At 34.6% G+C, this 21,866-nt stretch overlaps 2 protein-coding genes across 3 annotated transcripts in view; both read right to left on the bottom strand.

The window, feature by feature from the left end:
- Positions 1–14,914, bottom strand: part of LOC132274030 (calcium-transporting ATPase 3, endoplasmic reticulum-type) — a 68,146-nt gene extending 53,232 nt beyond the window's left edge. The window contains exons 1-6 of one of the 2 annotated variants that reach the window (XM_059775175.1): positions 14,741–14,914; positions 14,529–14,647; positions 13,888–13,938; positions 13,126–13,159; positions 5,589–5,606; positions 1,571–1,707 (exon numbers count right to left, since the gene is read on the bottom strand). In XM_059775175.1, coding sequence (XP_059631158.1) covers positions 1,571–1,707; positions 5,589–5,606; positions 13,126–13,159; positions 13,888–13,938; positions 14,529–14,561 — 273 coding nt within the window. In that variant the 5' untranslated portion in view covers positions 14,562–14,647; positions 14,741–14,914. Of the gene's footprint in view, positions 1–1,570; positions 1,708–5,588; positions 5,607–13,125; positions 13,160–13,887; positions 13,939–14,528 lie in introns of both variants that reach the window. The other variant, XM_059775174.1, reaches the window with a different exon arrangement.
- A 5,368-nt stretch (positions 14,915–20,282) lies between these two features.
- Positions 20,283–21,049, bottom strand: LOC132272651 (glycine-rich protein 2-like). Its single transcript, XM_059773752.1, has one exon. It carries the CDS (start codon positions 20,952–20,954, stop codon positions 20,283–20,285), a length of 672 nt encoding a protein of 223 aa, XP_059629735.1. The 5' UTR covers positions 20,955–21,049.
- Positions 21,050–21,866: the final 817 nt, after the last annotated feature.

Below are 21,866 nucleotides of genomic sequence, written 5' to 3'. Positions count from 1 at the left end.
GGACTTATTAGAAGAAACAGGTATGTTGGGTGGTCGTCCAGTTGATGCTCCTATGAATTAAAATACAAAACTTGTGTCTGATGAGGGTGATCTATTTAATGACCCGGGTAAATTTCGACGCCTTGTTGGGAAATTAATTTATCTCACTATCACTCGACCTGATATTTCATATGCAGTTAGTGTTGTAAGTCAGTTCATGGAAGCTCCTAGAATGCCACATTGGATTGCTGTTCTTCGGATTATCCGAAACCTCAAGCAAGCTCCAGGTTTTGGGTTACTATATAAATCATATGGTCATCTCAGGGTGGAAGGTTTTACAAATGCTGACTGGGCTGGTTCTCCTTCAGACAAGAGATCTACTACAGGCTACTGCACATTTGTAGGAGGAAATCTTGTTACATGGAGAAGTAAAAAGCAAACGGTGGTAGCTCGATCTAGTGCTGAAGCTGAGTATAGGGCAATGGCCCATACCACTAGTGAGTTGACATGGATACAACATTTTCTAAAAGAACGTGGGTTGATTGTTGAAACTCCTACTCCATTGTTCTGTGATAATCAAGTAGCTGTTCACATTGCATCAAATCCTGTGTTTCATGAGAGGACCAAACATATTGATGTTGATTGTCACTTCATTCGAGAAAAAATATTAAGTGGGAGCATCTCTACTCCATTTGTGAAGTCTGGAGATCAATTAGCTGATATGTTTACCAAAGCATTGGGTCATAATCGGTTAAGGACTATCTGTTCCAAGCTGGGATTATTTGATATATACTCTCCAGCTTGAGGGGGAGTGTTAGAATGTTTTGGGTCATTATGTAATTACATATAGTTGGTAGGGTCATTGTGTAATTAATCTATGACATACACAATCATCAGTTTGAACAATGTGATACATTGTGTTAGAGAGCATTTGATACATTGGTTCCTACTTGATACTACCTGATCCCAAAGAAAATTCTGCCACCAATTGTACTTAATAATATCCTCATCATGATTGCATGTCATGCATTATATAGGAATAAACATTTTGCTTGTCATAAATGAAGCTTACTATATTATTTATTTCACATTGACAATTGCAAAATATAGAGATATTGACATCCCAAACTTTCTCCACCAGCAATTACTGCACATATAAGTGACTGTGCAAGAAAACAAGCACAAAGAACTCCCTTTTGCTTCAATATATGTGTATAAAATCCATGTCACTTGCACACCATACAACATGGGACACCCAAACAAGACAATTAGCACTCTTAAACATAGTTCAATATTATATTACATCACAGTCAACCATGATAAAAACTGAAACATGAAATTTTGTGAGCTTTAGCGTATCAGAACCAACCATTGTTTCAAAGATCAACCTCAACAAACTCAAGTCAATGATTCAATCCAATGCATACAAAAAGAAAACCTTAGTGAAAGCATGTGAAGTATCAATCACAATGCGTACATAAAGCTAGAACGAGTAAAGAAACCATCCAAGTAATTATTAAGCATTTGCAACCTCATATATGATCAAAAGCAGGATGTCAGCTTAACTGAGCAAAAAGATATCATATCTTACAGAAGGCTCCAAAAATGCTGTTAAGCCTGTCTCTCCATTAACCAAAGCCAAAAGAAAAGAAACAATGGCAGCTGCAATCAATATCTTAACCAGCAAATCATCGAATTGCTTCAGCACCAATTTCCAAAAGGGAGTGCCTGTATTCAACCAAATATAAGTACATAAAAGAATGGAAGGATTAGCTCATAAATCAAGAATATATATGCAATTTTCACATTTCATCAAAATCCCTCATCACACAAATAAGATGGAAACAGATAACAGTTGCGCGCGCATGCCCCTATTATAGTAATAAAACAATGGCAGCCAAAACTATCACTCACCTATACTTCTAACTCCACCAGAAACAATGGAACCATTTTAAGATGATAACAACGGAAGAGCATTAATAGGCACTGAAGGTAGAAGCTTAAAAGAAACTATGATGAAACTATCCACTATGAATATCAAGATTAGTGCAAATGAAGTTTGGCATTATTTATAATATTTCTGGATAATAAAGTGTCTTGTCCTAGAAAGAAATAAACGTAAGGGTTGATGCAACTTGGAAGCAGCATAAAGGCTCTGTTATTATACTTGTGAATTTGAAATTCTTAAAGGAAGTATAGCTGGACCGCTTAGAAGTTCAAAATGAATGCAAATAGAGCATCATCAATAAGAAGTGGAAGTATCATTAACGGAATATACTCCATTGATGAAAACATGAAATTCCAGACTCTCCATTAAAAAGTACCATGTTTTGTCGTATTTACAGTGAAAGGTGGGATTTAAAATCTTTTAGGTAGGTAAAAGGGAAAAAAAGCTTCAAAAACCAAAGACTATGCCTGATTCAGTTTTCTGTTCTCAGAAAATTGAAAAACAGAAAACAGCTCAAAAATATTACAGTTTCTGAAATCTGTTCTCTCAAAACTAAGTTAAATAGAGGGTTGAATTCAGATAATTGTCTATTGTAGTATTCTAAAACTTTTTTTTGTCTTCAACGGTCTCCCAACTGTTATCAGAAAATTGAATCAAACAAGCCGGTCTATTCTAACTAGATTAAGAGTTTTTTTGCCCTTTTTTGGGGGGAAGGAGGACAAAAAATGCCCTTGATACTATAACATATAAAAAAAGAAGAAGAAATATATATATTTATATGCAACTAGAAGCAGACACTAAAGGAATATGCAGCAACATACTTTCAGCTAAAAAGTTCGTTAATCAAATTATTTAATCAAAAAAATATTAAACTTATCCCAAAAAAAAATAAGAATTAAGAGCCACTGTGGTGTCATTTCTGAAAATCTTTTTCCATTCTCAGAAACAGAATAAACAAGCCAATACAGAAGAACTGTTTAAGAGAACATTATTTATAAAAAAATTTGGAAAACTTGCTTGAAAAATGGACTGTTTTCAGGAAAATATTCAAAAAAGTTTCACATCGTAAAAAACACGTTGATCAAAAATGGAAGCAAGGACAAAAATGGTCGTCATATTTTTCACCAGCCTCTACAAAAATAAGTCTCACCCTTTAACCTTTTCATTTACTATATGGTTTACTAGTCTCCTTCTATGCAAGACGACAAGCCATGCGTGTCTTTGGCTTTACGTGAGAGAGACTTTTTTCTCCAGAGGGCTTTCTGTCATAAAGCCAAAAATGCCCAAGACAGGGTACAACCGTTGGGAACGGGACATGACCAAACAGAACCTAGGCACTAATGCTTTAATTACATGCGTCCATTTAAGAACGGTAGGTTGTTTTTCCCTTCCCTTGGTAAGTTAGAAAGTTGGAATAATAAGGGTGTTCATAACCCGGTGGGAATCCACACACTTGCACTTTCACGCTGTCTTGCACTGCCCTGTCAGAGGTTCTAGAAATGCTTGGGGTTGGATTTTTTCCCGCGGGTGGGATTGGAGAAGCGCCATAGCGTCCAAACGCTCCTTCATTGCATCTTGTTGGACAAGAAATGTGTTTAAATATATATTTTGGGAAAATAATTTCTCACCAAATATATAATTTACTGGTTTTTTATTATTACCAATATTATGAAGTGAATTCTCTTATATTCAAAGTATTATATGGTGGGGTTTGTGGTGAGAGAGAAATAGGAGATACTTTGAGGGTGTGGAGTCTCCTATTTGGGCTATTAAGTATATAATATACTTCTTTATTCTTTTGGGTAAATGGGCGGGATTTAGGGGTGGCAAACGGGCGGGTTGGATCAGGTTTGGTCAGGGTCAAATATGGGCGGGTTGAAAATGGGTTGCACCCCATATTCAACCCTTTTGCAATGAATCAAATATGGATTGGGTCAAAATGGTTTGGGTCAACCCGTAAGACCCAATGACCCATTTTCATCCTTTTATTCTTTTCTTTTTTTTTAAATTAAAAAACATATACATTTTACTATTAGTTCCATCTTGTTTTACTAAAAATTAGGGAAAATTTTATTTTAATTGCTATGGGTTGAAGGTAAGTAATAAATTTACAAAATCCATTTAGTACATATTTTTTAAAAAATTGTACTTTTATATTATATTATGAAATTTTAACCTTCAACTCATATGAATTCAAGTTAAACAGCGAACACTTAAAATATATATATATATTTTTTCTTTCATATGATAAAATTTGTATTAAAGTAGAAGAGAAGCAAATGATGTAAAAATGCCCAAGTCGAAAGCAAATGCCTTGTCCAACCCACTGAACAGTTGACAAGGCCAAAATACAAACAAAAAGGGACCATATGCATATGATCACGCCCTACATAATTTTTTTTTTTTTTCCAAATATATATATGTACAGATCCCAATGATCGGCATTTTGTAGAGACATAATTTGTCAAAAAGAGAAAATTTTCAAGTTAAACAGTGAAAGTTCATGTGCATCACTCCTATCATAATAACATATTACTATTTTTTTTAACAAAAATACAGATATACACATATACATTTATAAAAATAAATAAATAAGCACAATCTCAAACTCAACAATATTTATCGACTCGTTTTAGAGAGAGAAGTGAAGGAAAGAGAAGAAATTTCTAGAGAGAGAAACTTAGAGAGAGGGGGGATTGATAAGAGACAAATTTAGAGAAAGAAAGAGGATCATGAGTCAGAGAATTTTAGAGAGAGAGAAATGGGGTGAGTGCAACATAAAATAGATGTGTATTGTGTGTCTATTATCTAATGGGTGAAATAACCAAATTCAACCTATCTTGACCCTCAAATTAAGTGGTTAAAAATTATCCAACCCATTTTTGACCCACTTTAAATATGGTTCACACAAAACCATTAAAAAATGGGCGGGTTGATGGGTTACGACCCATTTTGCCATCCCTAGCGGGATTGTATGTCAGTGGATTGTCTTTGGGATTTTGTTGATAGCTTGAAGCTTTAGGGTCGTCTTGGATGGCAGTTGTATGTTTTGGGAGCGCTGCCCTTTTGAGCATGTTTATAATATCTTTTCTTTATCTATCAAAAAATATATATATTCAAAGTATTAATGTTGGTGCAAGTTTAGCTTCTTTCTTAATTTTAAGAAGAGGTTCTGCGTCCTGTGGTCTACAGCAAAGGAAGTGGAGACATATTCCCATAAAAGGGAGAAATTCGATTAAGAATATCCTCATTCCAAGATAATTCTGAAATTTGTAGGGTCTTCCATGAACCAGTAGAGTTGGAAAACATAGTATTTGAAACCCTATATAGCTGTAACTAAATAAAAATTAAGGGAGTAATTCTTATCTATTGGTGGCGCTGTCCATCCTAGAATTGCAAGACGCTATAGACAGTCATTATTAATGTTCATTTCTTTGTGAAACATTCATGTCACTGCTTCCTTATTGTCTTCCTTTACCAGTTTTATCGCAATCGCATGTAGAGTTTGAGGGAAAAATAGGAGAGGATGTGATCAGAGCATAGAAGGCAGCAAAGGCAAATTATTTTTATACTTTTCTTGACGGATCATACACAATAATGTATTGCTTGAACAACAATGAGAGAGAGAGAGAGAGAGAGAGAGCAAATCCTGTGTACTTACTTCCCTCTTGAGGCAGAGCTGAAACCATGTGTAAAGCATGCAACCAAAGGGAAAATCACATTAGAAAAAATAAATGCAAATAAATTTGAATATCATGGGATATTAATTAATTAAAAACAACAACAAAATCTAGCATTCAAAAAAAAAAAATTTGAAAACTATAGCAATACATTTTAGATTGAGCAGTTATCTTCCTTTTTTGCTATATAACCCTCAAAGAAAAAAATAAAAGGTAAAAAGAAATGCAAAGCGGTGAATATAGCCCTGAGATATAAAAACATAACAATATGGCAAGTAACCAAAAGGCCATTGTACTGCAGTGGAAAGTGATTGCATAGCATCTAAACGATAGGGTTGACGTTAAGAGTTCAACTCTTATCACTGATAATCATAACTGTCCACGCGCACAAAAGAAAAGAAAGAACATGGCCAGTTCAAGATTACTATGGTAACAAACTTCCATGTTATATTTAAACACCAAGTGAAAGTGTGTGTGTTTGTTCTAATTGCACAGATCCATAAATCAATACAGACGCTAACCTATATAAACACAATATTGACTGCCACCATATAACTGAAAATTGGAACAACGGTCCCCATGTGGACGGTAAACCAGAACATAATTAACGCTAACCTATATAAATACAATATATTGACTGCCACCCATATAACTGAAAATTGGAACAACGGTCCCGATGTGGACGGTAAACCAGAACATAATTATTTGACAGACTACAAGTATAATTTTCAATAAATAAAGTCAAGAATTTAAAGGTGAGAAAAAGACTAGCATACAAGATGAATGGCACTGCATGTTGATAATCAACAAGACCATAAATAAAAAGTGATCCATATTAAGTTTTATATGATGCTCACTTAGAATTGTTTCTAGTACCAATTAATGAGACAATGACAATGGAACAAGTAAGATATGTTGCAACCTTATTTACGCCATTGTGTCCTTGTATCAGAAGGATCTCAAGTTGAAAACTGAAAATTTTTTTTTTTGATAAGTAAAAAATATATTAGAAAAACGTTCAAAAGGGGAACGCGTCCCTAATACACAAAAACGAAAGAGCAGAAATCAAGCCTACGGACCAACATAGTCCAAGAGATCAAAAAAATCATCAATCGAGGAGCAAGCGCTGCCTTTTACATAACAGAAAAGAAAGCGAAGAATATGAGACTTTAGGTTTGATAAAGACGATTCCTTTCCTTCAAAATTTCTGTTATTTCTCTCTCTCCAAATACATCACCAAACACAGTGTGGGGCGACCATCCAAAAATCATGAGCTTGACCAGGGCATCTTCTCCAAGCGTTAATTAATTGAAAAGAATGCCTAGGCATTACCCACTAAACGCCAAAAATACTGAATATGAAATTCCAACAATCAAACACAACAAGACAATGCATAAGAATATGGTCCACGGACTCTCCGTCAATTTTACAGAGACAGCACCAGTTAACAATGATATTACCTCCCTTGCGCAGATTATCCAATATTAGAATTTTTCCCCAGGTAGCAGTCCAACAAAGAAGGCAACTCTAAGAGGAGCTTTAGAGCGCCACATACACTTCCATGGGAAATTATGTCTAGTAAAATTAGACAAACACAAGAACATGGATCAAACTCCATATCTACCATGAAGAGAGGGGTCCACAAAATGTCATCACAACCTCTGCCAACATCCTTCTGTCTATACAACAAGTCCAAAAAGATGCATACTTCTGCTATCTCCCAATCCTGAAAAGAACGCCTAAAAAGCACATCCCACGTAACCCCACTGTTATCAAGATGATAACAGTCAACTACGTAAGCATGCTCATTCTCGACAATGCTAAAGAGACGAGGAAAGGAAAGGAAAGAGACAACAACTGATCACCACACCATAAGTCTTCCCAAAATCTAACAATCGTACCATTACGAACCTTGAAACGAATATGGGTGGAAAACACATCCCAACCTTTCCGAATGAATTTCCAAATGCCAAAACCTCCGGTAACAGATACAAGATGAGAGGACCAACCTCCACTCTCCTCCCCGAAACGACACGAGATAACTCTTCTCCATTGTCAATGACGCTCTTTACCGAACCTCTATAACCACTTCCCCAATAAGGCTCTATTAAAAGGGACCAACTTCCGAATGCCTAAACCGCCAAACTTCAGAGGTTTGCAAACTTGCTCCCAATTAACAAGATTATACTTAAACTCCTCTCCTTTTCCACCCCAAAAAAGTCTCTGAATTTTTTCGATCCGTTCAGCAACAGAGCACGGGATTTGAAACAAAGATAAGAAATATGTGAATTTTCAAAACTGAATTTTCAAAGAAAGGTTTGATCCTTCAGGCTTAAGCAAGACCCACATAGGTCCAGCGCCAAAGAGATCACCCGTTATCAAGACCTAAAAAATCCCCAAGTTCTATTGAAATAAAATTTTATATCTTGTTTTAACATGTATGATTATATAATACTTTATGGGACATTTTTGAAATTTCAGAAAATGACAAACCAGTTGCTTTAAAGGGAACATTAAGGTGATGTTTATGGGGTAAAATTTATAAGTGGATGAAACTGCACTTATCACTGAACACTGAAAATTCAAAAAAGTATCAAAATTATTTCAGTTTATGATTAACATTTAAAATTTCAGCACTTAAACAGCATCTCTTGAAATCGTTAATGATTAATTTTTAGTTTAATCAAACAAAGCCTTAAGTTATAGTTTTCCAATCAAAACGGCAGCAATGGAAGTCTATAACTAACGAAAAAACAATATGTTAGTGGTTATGGGGAAGCAAAACCAGGGAAGTAATTGTGATTATAATTTTTTTCCTTCTTCTTTGCTTGAATTCTTTGTTAGTGGATTTGAAAATGACACTTCATCCCTTGAGATTACATATCTCCTTCAGTTGAAATTCATTTCTTAGAGCTGTGTATCTCCTCTCAGTTGAAATTCATTTCCAAATCCATTGTACACCAAGTACATAATTGGATTTAAATGCCAAGAGCCCAATTTGCTCCTTCTAATTCTTAGGCCAAAGCACCCTTACAAATATCAAAAAACTAGCAGAAGGTTATACCATCAAGTTCCATTTAGCAAATGTATGGGTGCCAGTTATTAGAAGTGTACATGGGTATCAGTATCAATGAACTTTTTAGGAGCAAAGATCAAGTCTATTAAAGAGAGAAACCATGTATTTTATTAAAAACCTTCAAAAATTATATTAAGAAAACAAGTAAAGGTCAAATAACAACCAAGTATTTCAACTAAAGAGGTACATGCTTAAAGATTGTTCCTCCTCGTAAGAATGAGAGATTACATTAAAAAATTAAAAGTTAATATGAAGATACAGTGGACTCCTCAAACGAAAAAGAAAAACAAGGACAACACAACACCACAAAAACAAAGATGTATTCATACTCAACAAAACCTTATCCCCAATAATTTGCCCCGGATGCATGATTTTGTTTCGCTATTTTGCTCCTCTCAATAAAATTACATGTTATTATCTCTTCCTTTACTAGCTCAACTCATATTAACTTGCATCTTCCTATTCCCCTAGAAATTCCCTCAATAAGGACCAAATCACACTAGTGCAGTTAACAATCTTCATCGCACATAGCCAAAACATATTAATAGGTTTCTCTCGGTTTATCTCAAATAGGTGCAACTTCCACATTCTCACAAACGCACATGTTTCTTATTTATCCTTCCATGTCTTACCTTACATTCATTTCAATATCTGCATTCTGATGAAACTCTAACCATATTTCTTGATCACCCAACATTATATTATACAGAATTTACCTTCGTTTTATAGAAATATGTTGATATGGAATATGATAAAAGCACTCCAATTAACTTATCTACTTTCATTATATGACCAATATCATTTTCAACTCTCTCCTTGTGAGTAATCAGGCTTAGAAAATGAAATTTTCACTTTTGGGTATCTATTTTATATTCACTTTTGGGAACCTTTTGACGATCAATCTTCAGCACATCCCCACTTCTATCCTAATTTTACTAATCTTACTTTCTATATATTCAATTTTTTATTCATATTTTAAACACTCTTTATTCTAGAGTTCCTTTCACAAATCTAATTTAGGATATATCAATGTTTTATTCTTATCAAAAGATAGCATCAACAAATAGCATACACTTCGAATATCTCCATATTTTCACATATATATAGGCACTAAAAGAGTATTTTGTAGCCCATTAGTTATTTGTTTAGTTGTTATGATCTTATTAAACAATTTTGTTAGCCACGATAAGTCATTGCAACCTAAACACTTAAAGACTCGATCACATCTAGTCCTAAAATCTTTAAATTTCCGTGGTCCTCAAAATCTTTTTTTACCTTAAACACTCAGATCCTACAAAGAAATTTGTTCTCTCTAATATCCCCAAGGTTTTTTTTTTTTTTTTGATAAGTAAAATGTATTAGAAAGCGTTCAAAAGGGGAACGCGTCCCGAGATATACACAAAAAGAATCTATGAACTCAAAGAACCCAAAAAGTCCACAATGCCCTCTAAAGAAGAATAATCCCTCCCCCAACCCCAACAAAAAGGGTACAAATAATAGAAAATTTCAGCTCTCCAATAGAGGACTCCTTCCCATCAAAAGATCTTCTGTTCCGCTCTTTCCAAAGACTCCACCAAACGCAAAGAGGGGTCACCCTCCAAAAGTCTCTAGCCTGAGCCCCCACCCATTGGCCCATCCAGATATCTAGCAATCCTCAAGAAGTCTGAGGCATGACCCAATGGATGCCAAACAAACCAAGCAAAAGACTCCAACATTCATAAGCAACAGGACAATGCAACAGAAGGTGATCCACGGACTCCCCAAAACACTTGCAAAGACAACACCGGTTAACAATGATATGTCTTCTCTTCCGTAAATTGTCCAAAGTCAGAATCTTACTCCAAGCTGCAGTCCACACAAAAAAGGCCACCCTAAGGGGCGCCTTAGAGAGCCACACCGTCTTCCACGGGAAGGGCAACCCATGAAACCCAGAGAGGCGCGCAAAGAATGACCGGACCTGGAACATCCCATTAGAAGAAGGCACCCAAACAAGGAATCCACACCAGTGCCATCCAATTCCTGTCTATACAAAAGGGCCAACAAGCCAGTGACATCATCCAACTCCCAATCCTGAAAAGGTCGCCTGAATCGCACATCCCAAGACAACGTCCCGCTATCAAGACAATAGCAGTCAGCAACCATAGCATGTTTGTCAACAGCAATCCCCAAGGTTACCAAGCATGATGAAGGTTTGAGACTGGAGTTCGTACAAATAATCCAAAAGGTTAAATTTGTTGCATTCAACCCACCCATCCTAACACCCTTGATTTAGCACCAAATAATCATCATCATACATACCTTTTTAAAATCATTTCTTATCACTTCATTCCATGTTAGTTTTGGTTGCCCTCTTTCTCTCTTCTTTCTATACAAGTCAATCTTTCCTCTCCTCACAAGTGCATCTATAGGTCGGCGTCGAATATGCCCAAACCACCTAAATCTACCCCTCTTATTTTCTTGCTAATAGGCGCCACACCTAACTTCTTCCTAATCCTTTGATTAATTTATCTTATACTTCCTAGTTACTCCTAACATTCATCTTAACATACACATTCCCGCCACATGAATGCGTTGTTCATGTTTCTTTTTCTATCACCCAACATTCCGCAACATATAAAATAGCCGGTCTTATGATTGTTCTATATACTTTCTTCAATTTATTTGGTATTCATTTGTCGCATAATACCCCACTAGCATTCCTCCACTTTGTCTAATCTATTCCAACTCCACGCCTTATATCATCATCATTCTCTCCATCTTTTTGTACAATTGATCCCAAGTACCAGAAATAATTACTTTGAGTTATGTTTTAGTCTTGAATTTTTATTGCTATATTATGACCACCTATAGCACTACTAAATTTACATTCTATGTATTCTGTTTTAGTTTTACTAATTTTTAAGCCTTTTGATTCTAGAGTTGTTCTCCAAGCTTCTAACTTCAATGCTAAGGCTTCCTTAGAGCTATCTAATAGCACAATGTCATCCGCAAATAACGTGCACCATGGAAGTTCTGCTTGCAAGACTTTTGTTATTTCTTCCATGATTATCATAATAAATACGGACTTAGCGTCGAACCTTTGTGTAATCATACTCTTTTGGAAAAATCAATCGTCTCTCCACAAAAATAAGAAAACTCCAGACTTAGAATCCTTATACAGATCCTGAATAAGTTCTATAAGTCTCAAAGGAATATGCTTTCTTCGTAATGCCCGCCAAATCATGTCTCTCGGAACTCTATCACATGCCTCCACTAAGTCTATAAAAAAAACATGTGTAGATCTTTTTGCTTGATTCTACACTCCTCCACTAGTTGCTTTAATAGGTAAATGGCCTCTATAGTGGACCTTCCATGCATGATAACCTTTTACAATCTAAAAGTAACTTTTCAACGCTCATCTACTTTTATCTCACGAAGACCTTTACATCCCTCACCCTTTAAAAATTAGTAAAATTAAAAATCTAATATCATTAAATGTCTAATTTCCTATGTATATATTCTTTTCCCCATTCCTTATACCTAATTTAGAACAAAATTGATGTTATGTACACATTAAACTTAAGCGTGTGTCACTACATTTTTTACTTCTTTAAAGCACTCCCTTTATGGGTTTACTGCAACTTACAAAAGTCCTCAATCTACCACTCAGTTTCCTCAGACAATCATACTTTTCCTTTAATTCTCCAAGAACCTCTTTTAATATCCTTTAAATACATTTGATTCCTAATCTACATTACATTAATTCTCTAAAATCCATATTAATTCTTCTATATTTTTTTTATAAGTAATATTTGTATTAAAAAAGGCATTCAAAAGGGGGAAAATCCATACTAATTCTACTGACAATTTATTCTTACACAAATTGACTTCCTCCCTTTAAATTACGCCATTGAATTCTGGCATTTATGACCTTTTACACATTCTTGATTGCCTTTGAATATACATTTTAGAAATGTCAATCTACGTTGCTTGATCAAGCGCTCCTAATCCTTACAATTTGTGCAGGTCAAATCAATCTACTCTTCTAGTTAGGAAAAAAATCACTCTTATTCCTATTTGATACTCTTTGGCTATTAGATGTTCATTTCCCCTGTAATCTTTTTTTTTTAAATAAAGATGTACTATCAATCTAAACCCATTGGTGTGAAATAGCACGAGAACCTTAAGCATTTATCAGCCTCATTCCCATATAGCAATTCTAGACCATCCTTATATAATGAAAAAAAAAAAAAAAATTGGCCTATGAATCAAAAGTTCATGACTTTCATTAAAAGCATATTCACCCAAAAGTTTAATCAATAAGCCAGTTATACAAAAAAGTATGCAAAGGCCAACCACTACCTTGCACACAACACTAACTATGAAATCACATATGATGTCTAATTAAATCTCTGAAAAAAAATATTAAAAAATAATAATAAAAAGAATAATGGAGTACATACCGTTTTTACCGTAAATTCTTGAATGTTCTGCAACCTAAAAACAAGGAAACGAACATACCCTTGTAAAGGAGCCAAATACAATTAAATATTACTTTGACTATTTTCTCAAGATAAAACATTTTTTATGTAAAAGTTTTATTATGAAAAAAAAAAAAAAAAAAAAAAATCATTTTGCTTCTTATTTTCCGGTGTTTGATTGAAGTTTGAAAATCATTTGCCATATCTTAAAAAATACACAACAGATGCTTATATAAGCATATAAAATAATATAAAATGTGAATATTATATAGCCATGTATATGAGCAAGTATAAAAAATTATTAGGTACGTTGCAAACTTATATATTCAGATATATGGATTTGTGTGTATATTTATATAGTTAAATATACAAGAGAATATATAAGCGCATATGATATATGATTTTGTTAAACATATGTATATATTTACATGTTTGTTGTTCAGGTATATGAATTCCAAGTGAATATTATGATCCGTTAAGTCATTTCCAGATTTTAGAAGCTACTTTCATTTCCCAAATACATATTTAAAAGCATTTTCTAGTCAATCGAATCCATGAAAATGCTGAAATATTTTCTAGAAAAAAAAAAAAAAAAAAAAAAGGCTAAAAACACAAAATGAAACGGAGCATTAATATTGAAACAAACAACTGCTTAATAATTGCTAAAAAAAATTCTGCCCCGTTTCATTGGAATCTTAGTAACAAACTATGAACTTATTTTTTCAATATTAAACAACCATGTACCTGGAAATCTGTAAGACCTTTCGTTGGTTCCACATTGAAGAATTCCAGAACCTAATCAAATGATCAGTTAATCATAACATGCAATAAGAACAACTGAAACAATATTGAACACAAAACAAATGACTGAATTTAAAAAGAACAAAGTGAAATTCATACTATAGAACACTATTTTTGATTGCCAAGAAATCCCAAAAATAGAAAAGAGATGGGGAGATACAGTAAAAAACCAAAATCCAACTAAAGCCAAAACATTCCAGACGTTTCCATTGTAGCAGGATTGATTCGAAATTACCACCAAAGTATAATACTTTGGTGCATTGAAATTCTAAAAGAACCACCACAGGCTATAAGTTCCCCTTTCAGTAAGACCAATTCCAATATGTTTGGATGCAGAGAAACTCTAGGAGGGAAAAAAAAGGAAGAAAGGGAAAAGATGAAGTGCAATTCCCACTTTGAATCTAATTCCACTATGTTTGGTTGCAAAGAAACTTTAGGGAGGGAAAAAAATTAAAGGAAAAAGATAAATTTCTGCAATTCTCACTTTGAATCAAATACATAAACAGATTTTAAATATTTCAAATCGTTTGATTAAAAAACAAATTTCACACACACAGGTAGAGAGAGAGAGAGCTCTAATTTACCTCTCTGATGGATCTGGCGTACGCGTCCTCCATTGAGGAGATGAATTCGAAGGTGGCAAACAAAAGTATATCGAAACGATGAGTAATCCGATGAATTGAAGACTGTGGTACGACTGTTACTGAAATTCTACGAGGCTTTAATTAATTTATCAAATCAAAACACGAAAAGGGATTGAAATTGATATTCGATTGAAAATTGTTTCGAGATCTACGTGTGTGTCGGTGTTTTAATTGTCGCTGAACGTAAACGTCGCCTGTAGAGCTAGGGTTTATGAGTAACAACGTGTTTGACTGAGCCCTTGCACCTGAGCTATAAAAAAAAATTTGTGAGTCTGTTCAACTTTAGAACTCATGAATGACACGAGGCTCTCCAAAAATAAAATGAGTTGCTCCGTAAAAAAAATTTAAGGGGGTGTTTGGCAATGCTGAACATGAAGTATTCATGGAACTGCCTACTTATATATATATATAGTCATCCACTTTCCTAATAATAAACGGTTAAAATGCTCTCCAGTCAAGGGCATTTAAATATCTATTGTTTAGAAATTCTCTACTCTTCTACATACTTTTTCAATTTAATAATTTATAAACCTTTTGATGTTCTAGAGACACTACATGCCTCTTATTATTTCTAGTATTTTATAGTATTGAAATGAAAAAAAGAGTATATAAGACCTGAAAAGAAAAATAGTACAGTATAAGGCATGAGAAATTTTAAACAAAAAAGAAAAAAAAAAAAAAAAAAACAAAGAAGAAGAAAGTAGGATAAATTACATTGACCTCCTTTGTAGAATGCCCAAACAACATGGATCTTTCCTTTAGTTTTAAAAATAACATTGCCCACCCATCACCATAAAATCCGGCAGTATTTTTTTGCTGTTGTGATTGAAATTTGCTTAAGACCTAATTTTGCTCTTAGAATGCTTGATTTAACGGATATTCTAAATTAAATAATAATAAATTTTCAATTGGTGTAATTGCCATTTAACAGCTTCTGACAACGCTAGCAAAGAAGTGATGTTATTTTTGAAAGTTCTATGTTATTTAGGCATTCAATAGAGAGAGCAGCTTAATTTACCTAAAAAAAAAGGCATTATATTCAAACCTAGAAAGTACAGATGCTTTTAGGAGAGTAACATATCCATATCGAATACGTATTGGATACTGATATTCGACGAATACTTGCGAATACATGTCCAATACTTCTTAAACCTATCCATAATTTTAAAATATATTTTTTAATTTTTAACACGTATCCGATACTTCTTAGGTATTTTGTCTACCATTAACACTTCTCACATACTTCATAACACATTTTTTACAAATGTGAACATTAAAATGCAAATTTTCCAACAACAATATCATAGTATAATTGTTAAATTTTATTAAGCGATGACTTGGGATGTTTGTTTCCAGTGTTGTGAAACAAACTTCTATGTAATATTAAAGGTAAATTACATTGACCTTTCCTAAAGTTTGAACAAATCTCACACAAGTGGAGCGATTGAGGTTTATTATTTTGATCTCTGAGATTTCAAGTATATTGTGACCTTTTGAATTTTTTGATATTTTTTGATCATTTTTCTTTTTATTTATTTTTTATTTTATTTGTGCACGGGAATTTTATTTGTTTTTGCTTGTTTCAAGATGTATTCCCAAACATATTGTCGAAATTCCTAGAATTACTCCCTCTACCTCCGATTTAAATGATCAACACCTTGATTTGCCAAACCTCGCTCACCCATACCACCCCCATCACTCTTCAATCGCCTTTGCAACTCCACCCCATATTGTAACACAAATTGTCAAGTGAATTCAAAAGCATAAACCTTATCACCCATACCCCTAATCTGCTCCAAATTGACCACTATGGCCTTTTCTCGACCGAGAATGGTTGATGGGCGACGAAGAGTGGATCGAACAAGCAGAGATTGTGAGCGAAAGGCCACAGCGATGACAAATCATTGAACTTCTCGACTTCGATAATAATTTATCCAAATATTAATAACTGTATTTAGATTCATAATATTTTTAAAAATTTGACTCAAAAGAATTTCATCATTTTGTTCCCAAACGTACCTGATGACTTTTAGAAATGAAAAGAACTTTTTAAAAAAGTCATGTTCCCGAACAACTTTTTCCCTCAAATTCACTTAAACGAAGCCCTTCTTGCAAGTCCTTCTTCATAGTGGAAAGGACTTTTTAATTTGGTAAGCTCCTCCAAACGAAATCTTAATTTCCAAAAGTTTTATGGTTAGACCAATGGTTTTCTCTTTTTTGTTTTTTTTTTGAGTAAATGAATAAGTTAAATATAACTTACCCAAAAAAAAAAAAGGAAAAAAAAGAAAAAGAAAAAGTTAAATATAAAAAGAGACAAGAAAACAAAGCCCAGAGGCAAAAAGAGGCTCAATGCCAAACAAACCCAGCCCATCTACCTTAACCGTAGAACAAACAACAACTGAAATTTGAATCTACAAAGAGAGAAGAGCAAAGCACACAAAAACACTTAAGAAGAACCGTGCTTGGAAGACTCCAAATTTCAGCGACCGCTCTTCCTTCTCTGTTGTTGGGAAGGCAGATAGACAGAAGGCGATCGAAGACGAACTGTGTCATCAATCAATTTTGTCGTCAAAGGTACGTTTGTTTCTCTCCTTCCAAATTAAGTACGTAGATACAGGCTTACAGCTAGCGCGAGGCATAATTTGAATGTCATTACCAATGGGAACTTAGAATCAGGCGACCAAATTAACCGAAGTAATTTGGTCAACAATGGTGTTAATTTGGTAATGTCCGAAGTAGACTCCACATTTGTGTTGGAAAAATTGCCATATCCTTAGAGATTAGGGACGTACAATTGAAAAAAAGACTCTAATGAGATTCCACCTCAACAGAGCAAAGAGAGCATAGCAATGAAGTGGTTGAACCCCCATTGCCTGGTCTGTCCCTAGTTTTAAGTCTCCCATTGAGATCGAGCTAACCACGCAATCATGGCATATATGCCTTGGTGCAAGAGTATCATCTCTGTCAGGGTCTGGGATGGAGTTATTTGGCTTACATATATAATATTCTAAGAGCAAGTGGTGTGGGCAACACAAGTTATCTATCTACTTTTAAAAAAGTAGAGCGCCACATAAGCTAAAAAGTAATGATGTGGTACTCTACTTCTTTTTTTTTTTTATGAATATGTTCCATGGTGTGGAATCCAATTATCTCATTCTCTATTTATTATTTTATTATTATCCGTTTGAATTTAATGGTACGTTTGGAAGTAAATTGAGCCGTTGCCACCTTTTGCTTTTTTGCCTTCAATCAGATTCATTAAACAAAGGGAAAAAAGAATGGAGTATTCTCTAAAGACAGCTCTATCTATGGACAATAGCTGTAGGTCCCATAAGAGATATACTCCACTTCTTTCACCACACCACCCATTTCTTTCTCCTAATTGACACATTTCTACTCTAAACATAATGCCGCCCCGGATGCTCAAACCAAACATAGTCCTTGCCTGTTGCTATGCAGGATTATATATGAAATGACTATTGTGCCTGTTACTTGCCGGATTATTTATGGAACCACTTCTTGAAACCTATAAATTTGTAAGACCAATTAAATTGGAACTTCAATTTAGTTTTATAATCTCTTTTGACCTTGTCTTTCTTTATTTTTATTATTATTTATTCATTATTTTATTTTTTGGCTTCCCTGCAAGTGTTATTACTCGTCATACCCTTGTTTAAATGCAATTAGTTGGCGTATTACTAGTTGTGTTGATGCACCGTTAACTAAGAAGGGTGTTGAAGAGGCAATTGAAGCTGGCAAGAAAATAAGCAATAAACCTATCTATATGACTGTAGGTGCAAAAACCGTACAATACGCTTAGAATAAAACGAATAATAGAACAATACTCAGCAGAAAATTGCTTATATCTTTAGTGGGAAGTCTATGCCTCTATTTATAATCCTAATTTATATAGGGTGAGTTAGGCTAGGATTCACATTGCTTGTCCCTAGCATTTGTTTCCTTACGGTACAAGTTTATAGTAACTATGACTCTTTATCCATGTGGGATTCGGTGTTCATGGGCCGGACCATTGCTTGAGAATGGACCGGTGATTCAATGAGCCGCCGCTGGGTTAGGCCTTAATTATAAGCCTTCTGGGCCTTCGTATTGGGCCTTGACCTGGTGATCCATCAACTGGCCCATTCTGACTTATTGTTCGTGGCCCCTACATTCTGACATGGCAGACCTCTATTGGAGGGAGATTTTTCCCTCCACAATAGTATAAATATATGCATGATGCATCTAAGCTGATTCATGCACAGCTAACTGCTATGACGAAGCATTGTCGAAAGAAGGTAATTTGTGCAAACGCATAGATGTCTTGGAACATACTATTTTCGTGCACACATTAGGGATCTTGTTAGCTTTATTGGTTAGATTATGTTGATTGTCTGATGTAAAAGCATTAAAATTGATCCTATTTGCATATTTTAGCAAATGCACTACTAAGTTGTGCTGGTACTTGTCCTTCTATCAAACACTTTTTAAGTTATGATTATTTGAGAAAAACTTTGTTATATTTGGTTTGTAATTTTGAAAATAATTTTTAAAAATTCAAATAATAGAAAATAGTTCTCAAAGAACAATAAAAAACAGTTATCTGAAAATAGATCTTTTTATAATTAAGTTTTATAAAATTAAACCAAGTAAAATTTTTTGTATAGTTTACAGTTTTCAGAATTATAAACCAAACAGACCCTTTCTCTCTTTTAAGATCCATCTCATAACCTACCGATATACTTTCTTATTGTTCCTCTTCCTGTTATTCCCTTTATACGAATTTTTAATTTTTTTTTTTTTTTTTTTTTTTTTTTTTGCAATAAGTAAAAAAATTTATTCAAAACAAAAAAGAAAATTACAAAAGGCCGAGGCCAAGAGAAAAGCCCGAAGGCAAGACAAACCGCCCCCCATTTCCGTGACTTAAATAGTTTCGTCACTTAGCACAAAATTTGTGTTTCTTTGAAATAACTACTATTGTTTTTGGAGTGCGTCCATATTGACCAAGTCTCCCCTCACCTTAGAAATAAATAATAAGAAAGGTTGTAAAAGTTATTAGATTGAAAAACTATCTATATTACTGAGTACTTTGATAGATATGACTTACAATTTTTAGAAATATTCAGCTCACGAATATTTTCATGTTCAAATCTTCCCTCTCTAGAAATCATATGAAGCATGTAGTGTTGTACAGGGATTGTAAAAATTATTAGATTGAAAAAGTATCTAGAAAGGTAGAGAGTTTGTGAACAATAGATATTTAAGTGGAGAGTCTTAAAATTATTTAGTATTAGGCGGAGAGTCTTAAAATTATTATTATTATTTTTTGACCGTTAACTCCATTGTTATCATCACCCACATTCAGAAGATAATAAGAACCAACATGTATACATATACATGTGTGTATATATATGACTAGAGAGAGACCACATATAGAGCAAACCCTAAAGCTCTCTTTAATCGTCTCCTTTAAACTACCATACCACAAAGAAAAGAGAAAATACCATCCCCATAATTAAAGAGGACACCCACAAAAACTAAAACTAATAGTAGGAGCAAAAGAGAAACGTGGAAAACTCCAATGTATAAAATAAAAATTCCAATGGCTTTGCCTACTATAACCTACTCGACCTAGAAATAATCAATTGTATTATCAAAAACAAGTAGTAAATATAAATGGATAAAGAAATAGTGGGATCATCGTTTCGGCCTTCCCTTCGCTATACACCGGAGCCCCTTAATCAATATTAGATCACCCGCAATCTCGGGCAAAATGCCCTTTCCCCCACAGTTGAAGCAACCGTAGCCTCCACCTCCACCTCTACCTCCGCCTCGGCCGCCATAACTTCCACCGCCTCCGCCTCCCCCACCCCGATAGCAGTCACTCACCATATGTCCACTCTTGCCACACTTGAAACAAGCGTTACCACCGCCGACTCCGCCGCTACTTCCGCCTTGGCCACCATAACTTCTACCGCCTCCGCCGCCGGCTCCCCAACCCAGATAGCAGTCCCTCACCATATGTCCAGTCTCGCCACACTTAAAACAATCGTTACCACCGCGGCCTCCGTCCCTTCCGCCTCCACCTCTACTTCCACCTCCTCTGCCATAAGCTCCACGGCTTCCGGGACTCCCCTGAACCCTCTCCTCGTTTGGACCGGTGACGTCGACAGCTTTGTTACGGTCACGGCCCGATTCGATCAAGAACTCGACCGATTCACCAACTGCGAGACTCCAAAAGCCCCTGATGTTTGACTTGTGAACATAGAGATCCTCAACGTCATCGTCGGGAGTGATTGTGCCATAACCATCACTATCGTCGAACGAACTCACCACCCCCATCATTCTGCCGCTATCTCCCTCCTCCATTGAAACCCAAATCCAACCCTCTTCACACAAAACCCTAACTCGGAGCGAGAGAGCAAACCCAACCCTACTCGTCTTAAAATTATTTATCTTGACCCTTGATTATAAAGTTTTTTAACTGTTCATTAGAGGTAGGATGCCTATAAATAGGTAGGCATCTCCTATATTCACGTAAGAAATATACGAGGAATGTATGACGTTCTAAAAAAAAATATAACCTATTTTAAAATAAAATTTATCTCTTAAAAATAAAATTATCTTTTAATTTTTTTTTTTAATTATCTTTTTTGTATCAAGGAATGAAATAAAAGCAAAAATATATATATATATACTACACTTATATGAATTGAGGGAGGAGATACAAAAAAAGGATTTAAAAGGTAATTTTGTCTTTAAAAGGTGAATTTTGTTTTAAAGTAGGTTATATTTTTTACGTTTTTTTTAATAATAGAGAAAGGGTAATTAATGAGACTTCGTTTGGTTGGAGGGATGGAAAAATAAATAGAAGGGATAGGAGAAAGGATGGATGAGGCATTTCTAGGGAATGGAAGGTGACTCTCATTTTTTGTTTGGTTGAATAGAATGAATAGTATAAATGATGGATGGAGTGACACATTTTTTTGTTGGAAGGAAGAGTTTTTATATTCTTTTTACTAATATGCCCTCAGTATTTAAAAATTTAAAAATTCTATATCTATTCCAAATTTTTAGAAAGGTTAGAGATGAAAAATCGATATTTGTGTTGATTATTATTTCTTTCTCTTTCCTCTTTCTCCCAATTTTGGGCGGATAGAGAAATACAAAGGGGGATCCTTCCTTGCTTCCTCCCGCTTTTGCCTTCTTTTCAACCAAACACGAAAAAGTTAGTTTATCCCCCTTCTTATCTATCCCTCCTCAATCCTTCCCTCTAACCAA

Source organism: Cornus florida, unplaced genomic scaffold (genome assembly GCF_030987335.1).
Source record: "Cornus florida cultivar Cherokee Brave unplaced genomic scaffold, ASM3098733v1 CherokeeBrave_3.0.0_Hap2_Chr09, whole genome shotgun sequence".
Classification (NCBI taxonomy): domain Eukaryota; kingdom Viridiplantae; phylum Streptophyta; class Magnoliopsida; order Cornales; family Cornaceae; genus Cornus; species Cornus florida.
Note: the sequence above shows the minus strand (reverse complement) of the source record. Positions and strands in the feature narration are given on the sequence as shown.

Bases quoted from the DNA above. Each gene is read 5' to 3' on its own strand.
- LOC132272651 (XM_059773752.1), bottom strand. From the start codon at position 20,954: ATGGAGGAGGGAGATAGCGGCAGAATGATGGGGGTGGTGAGTTCGTTC.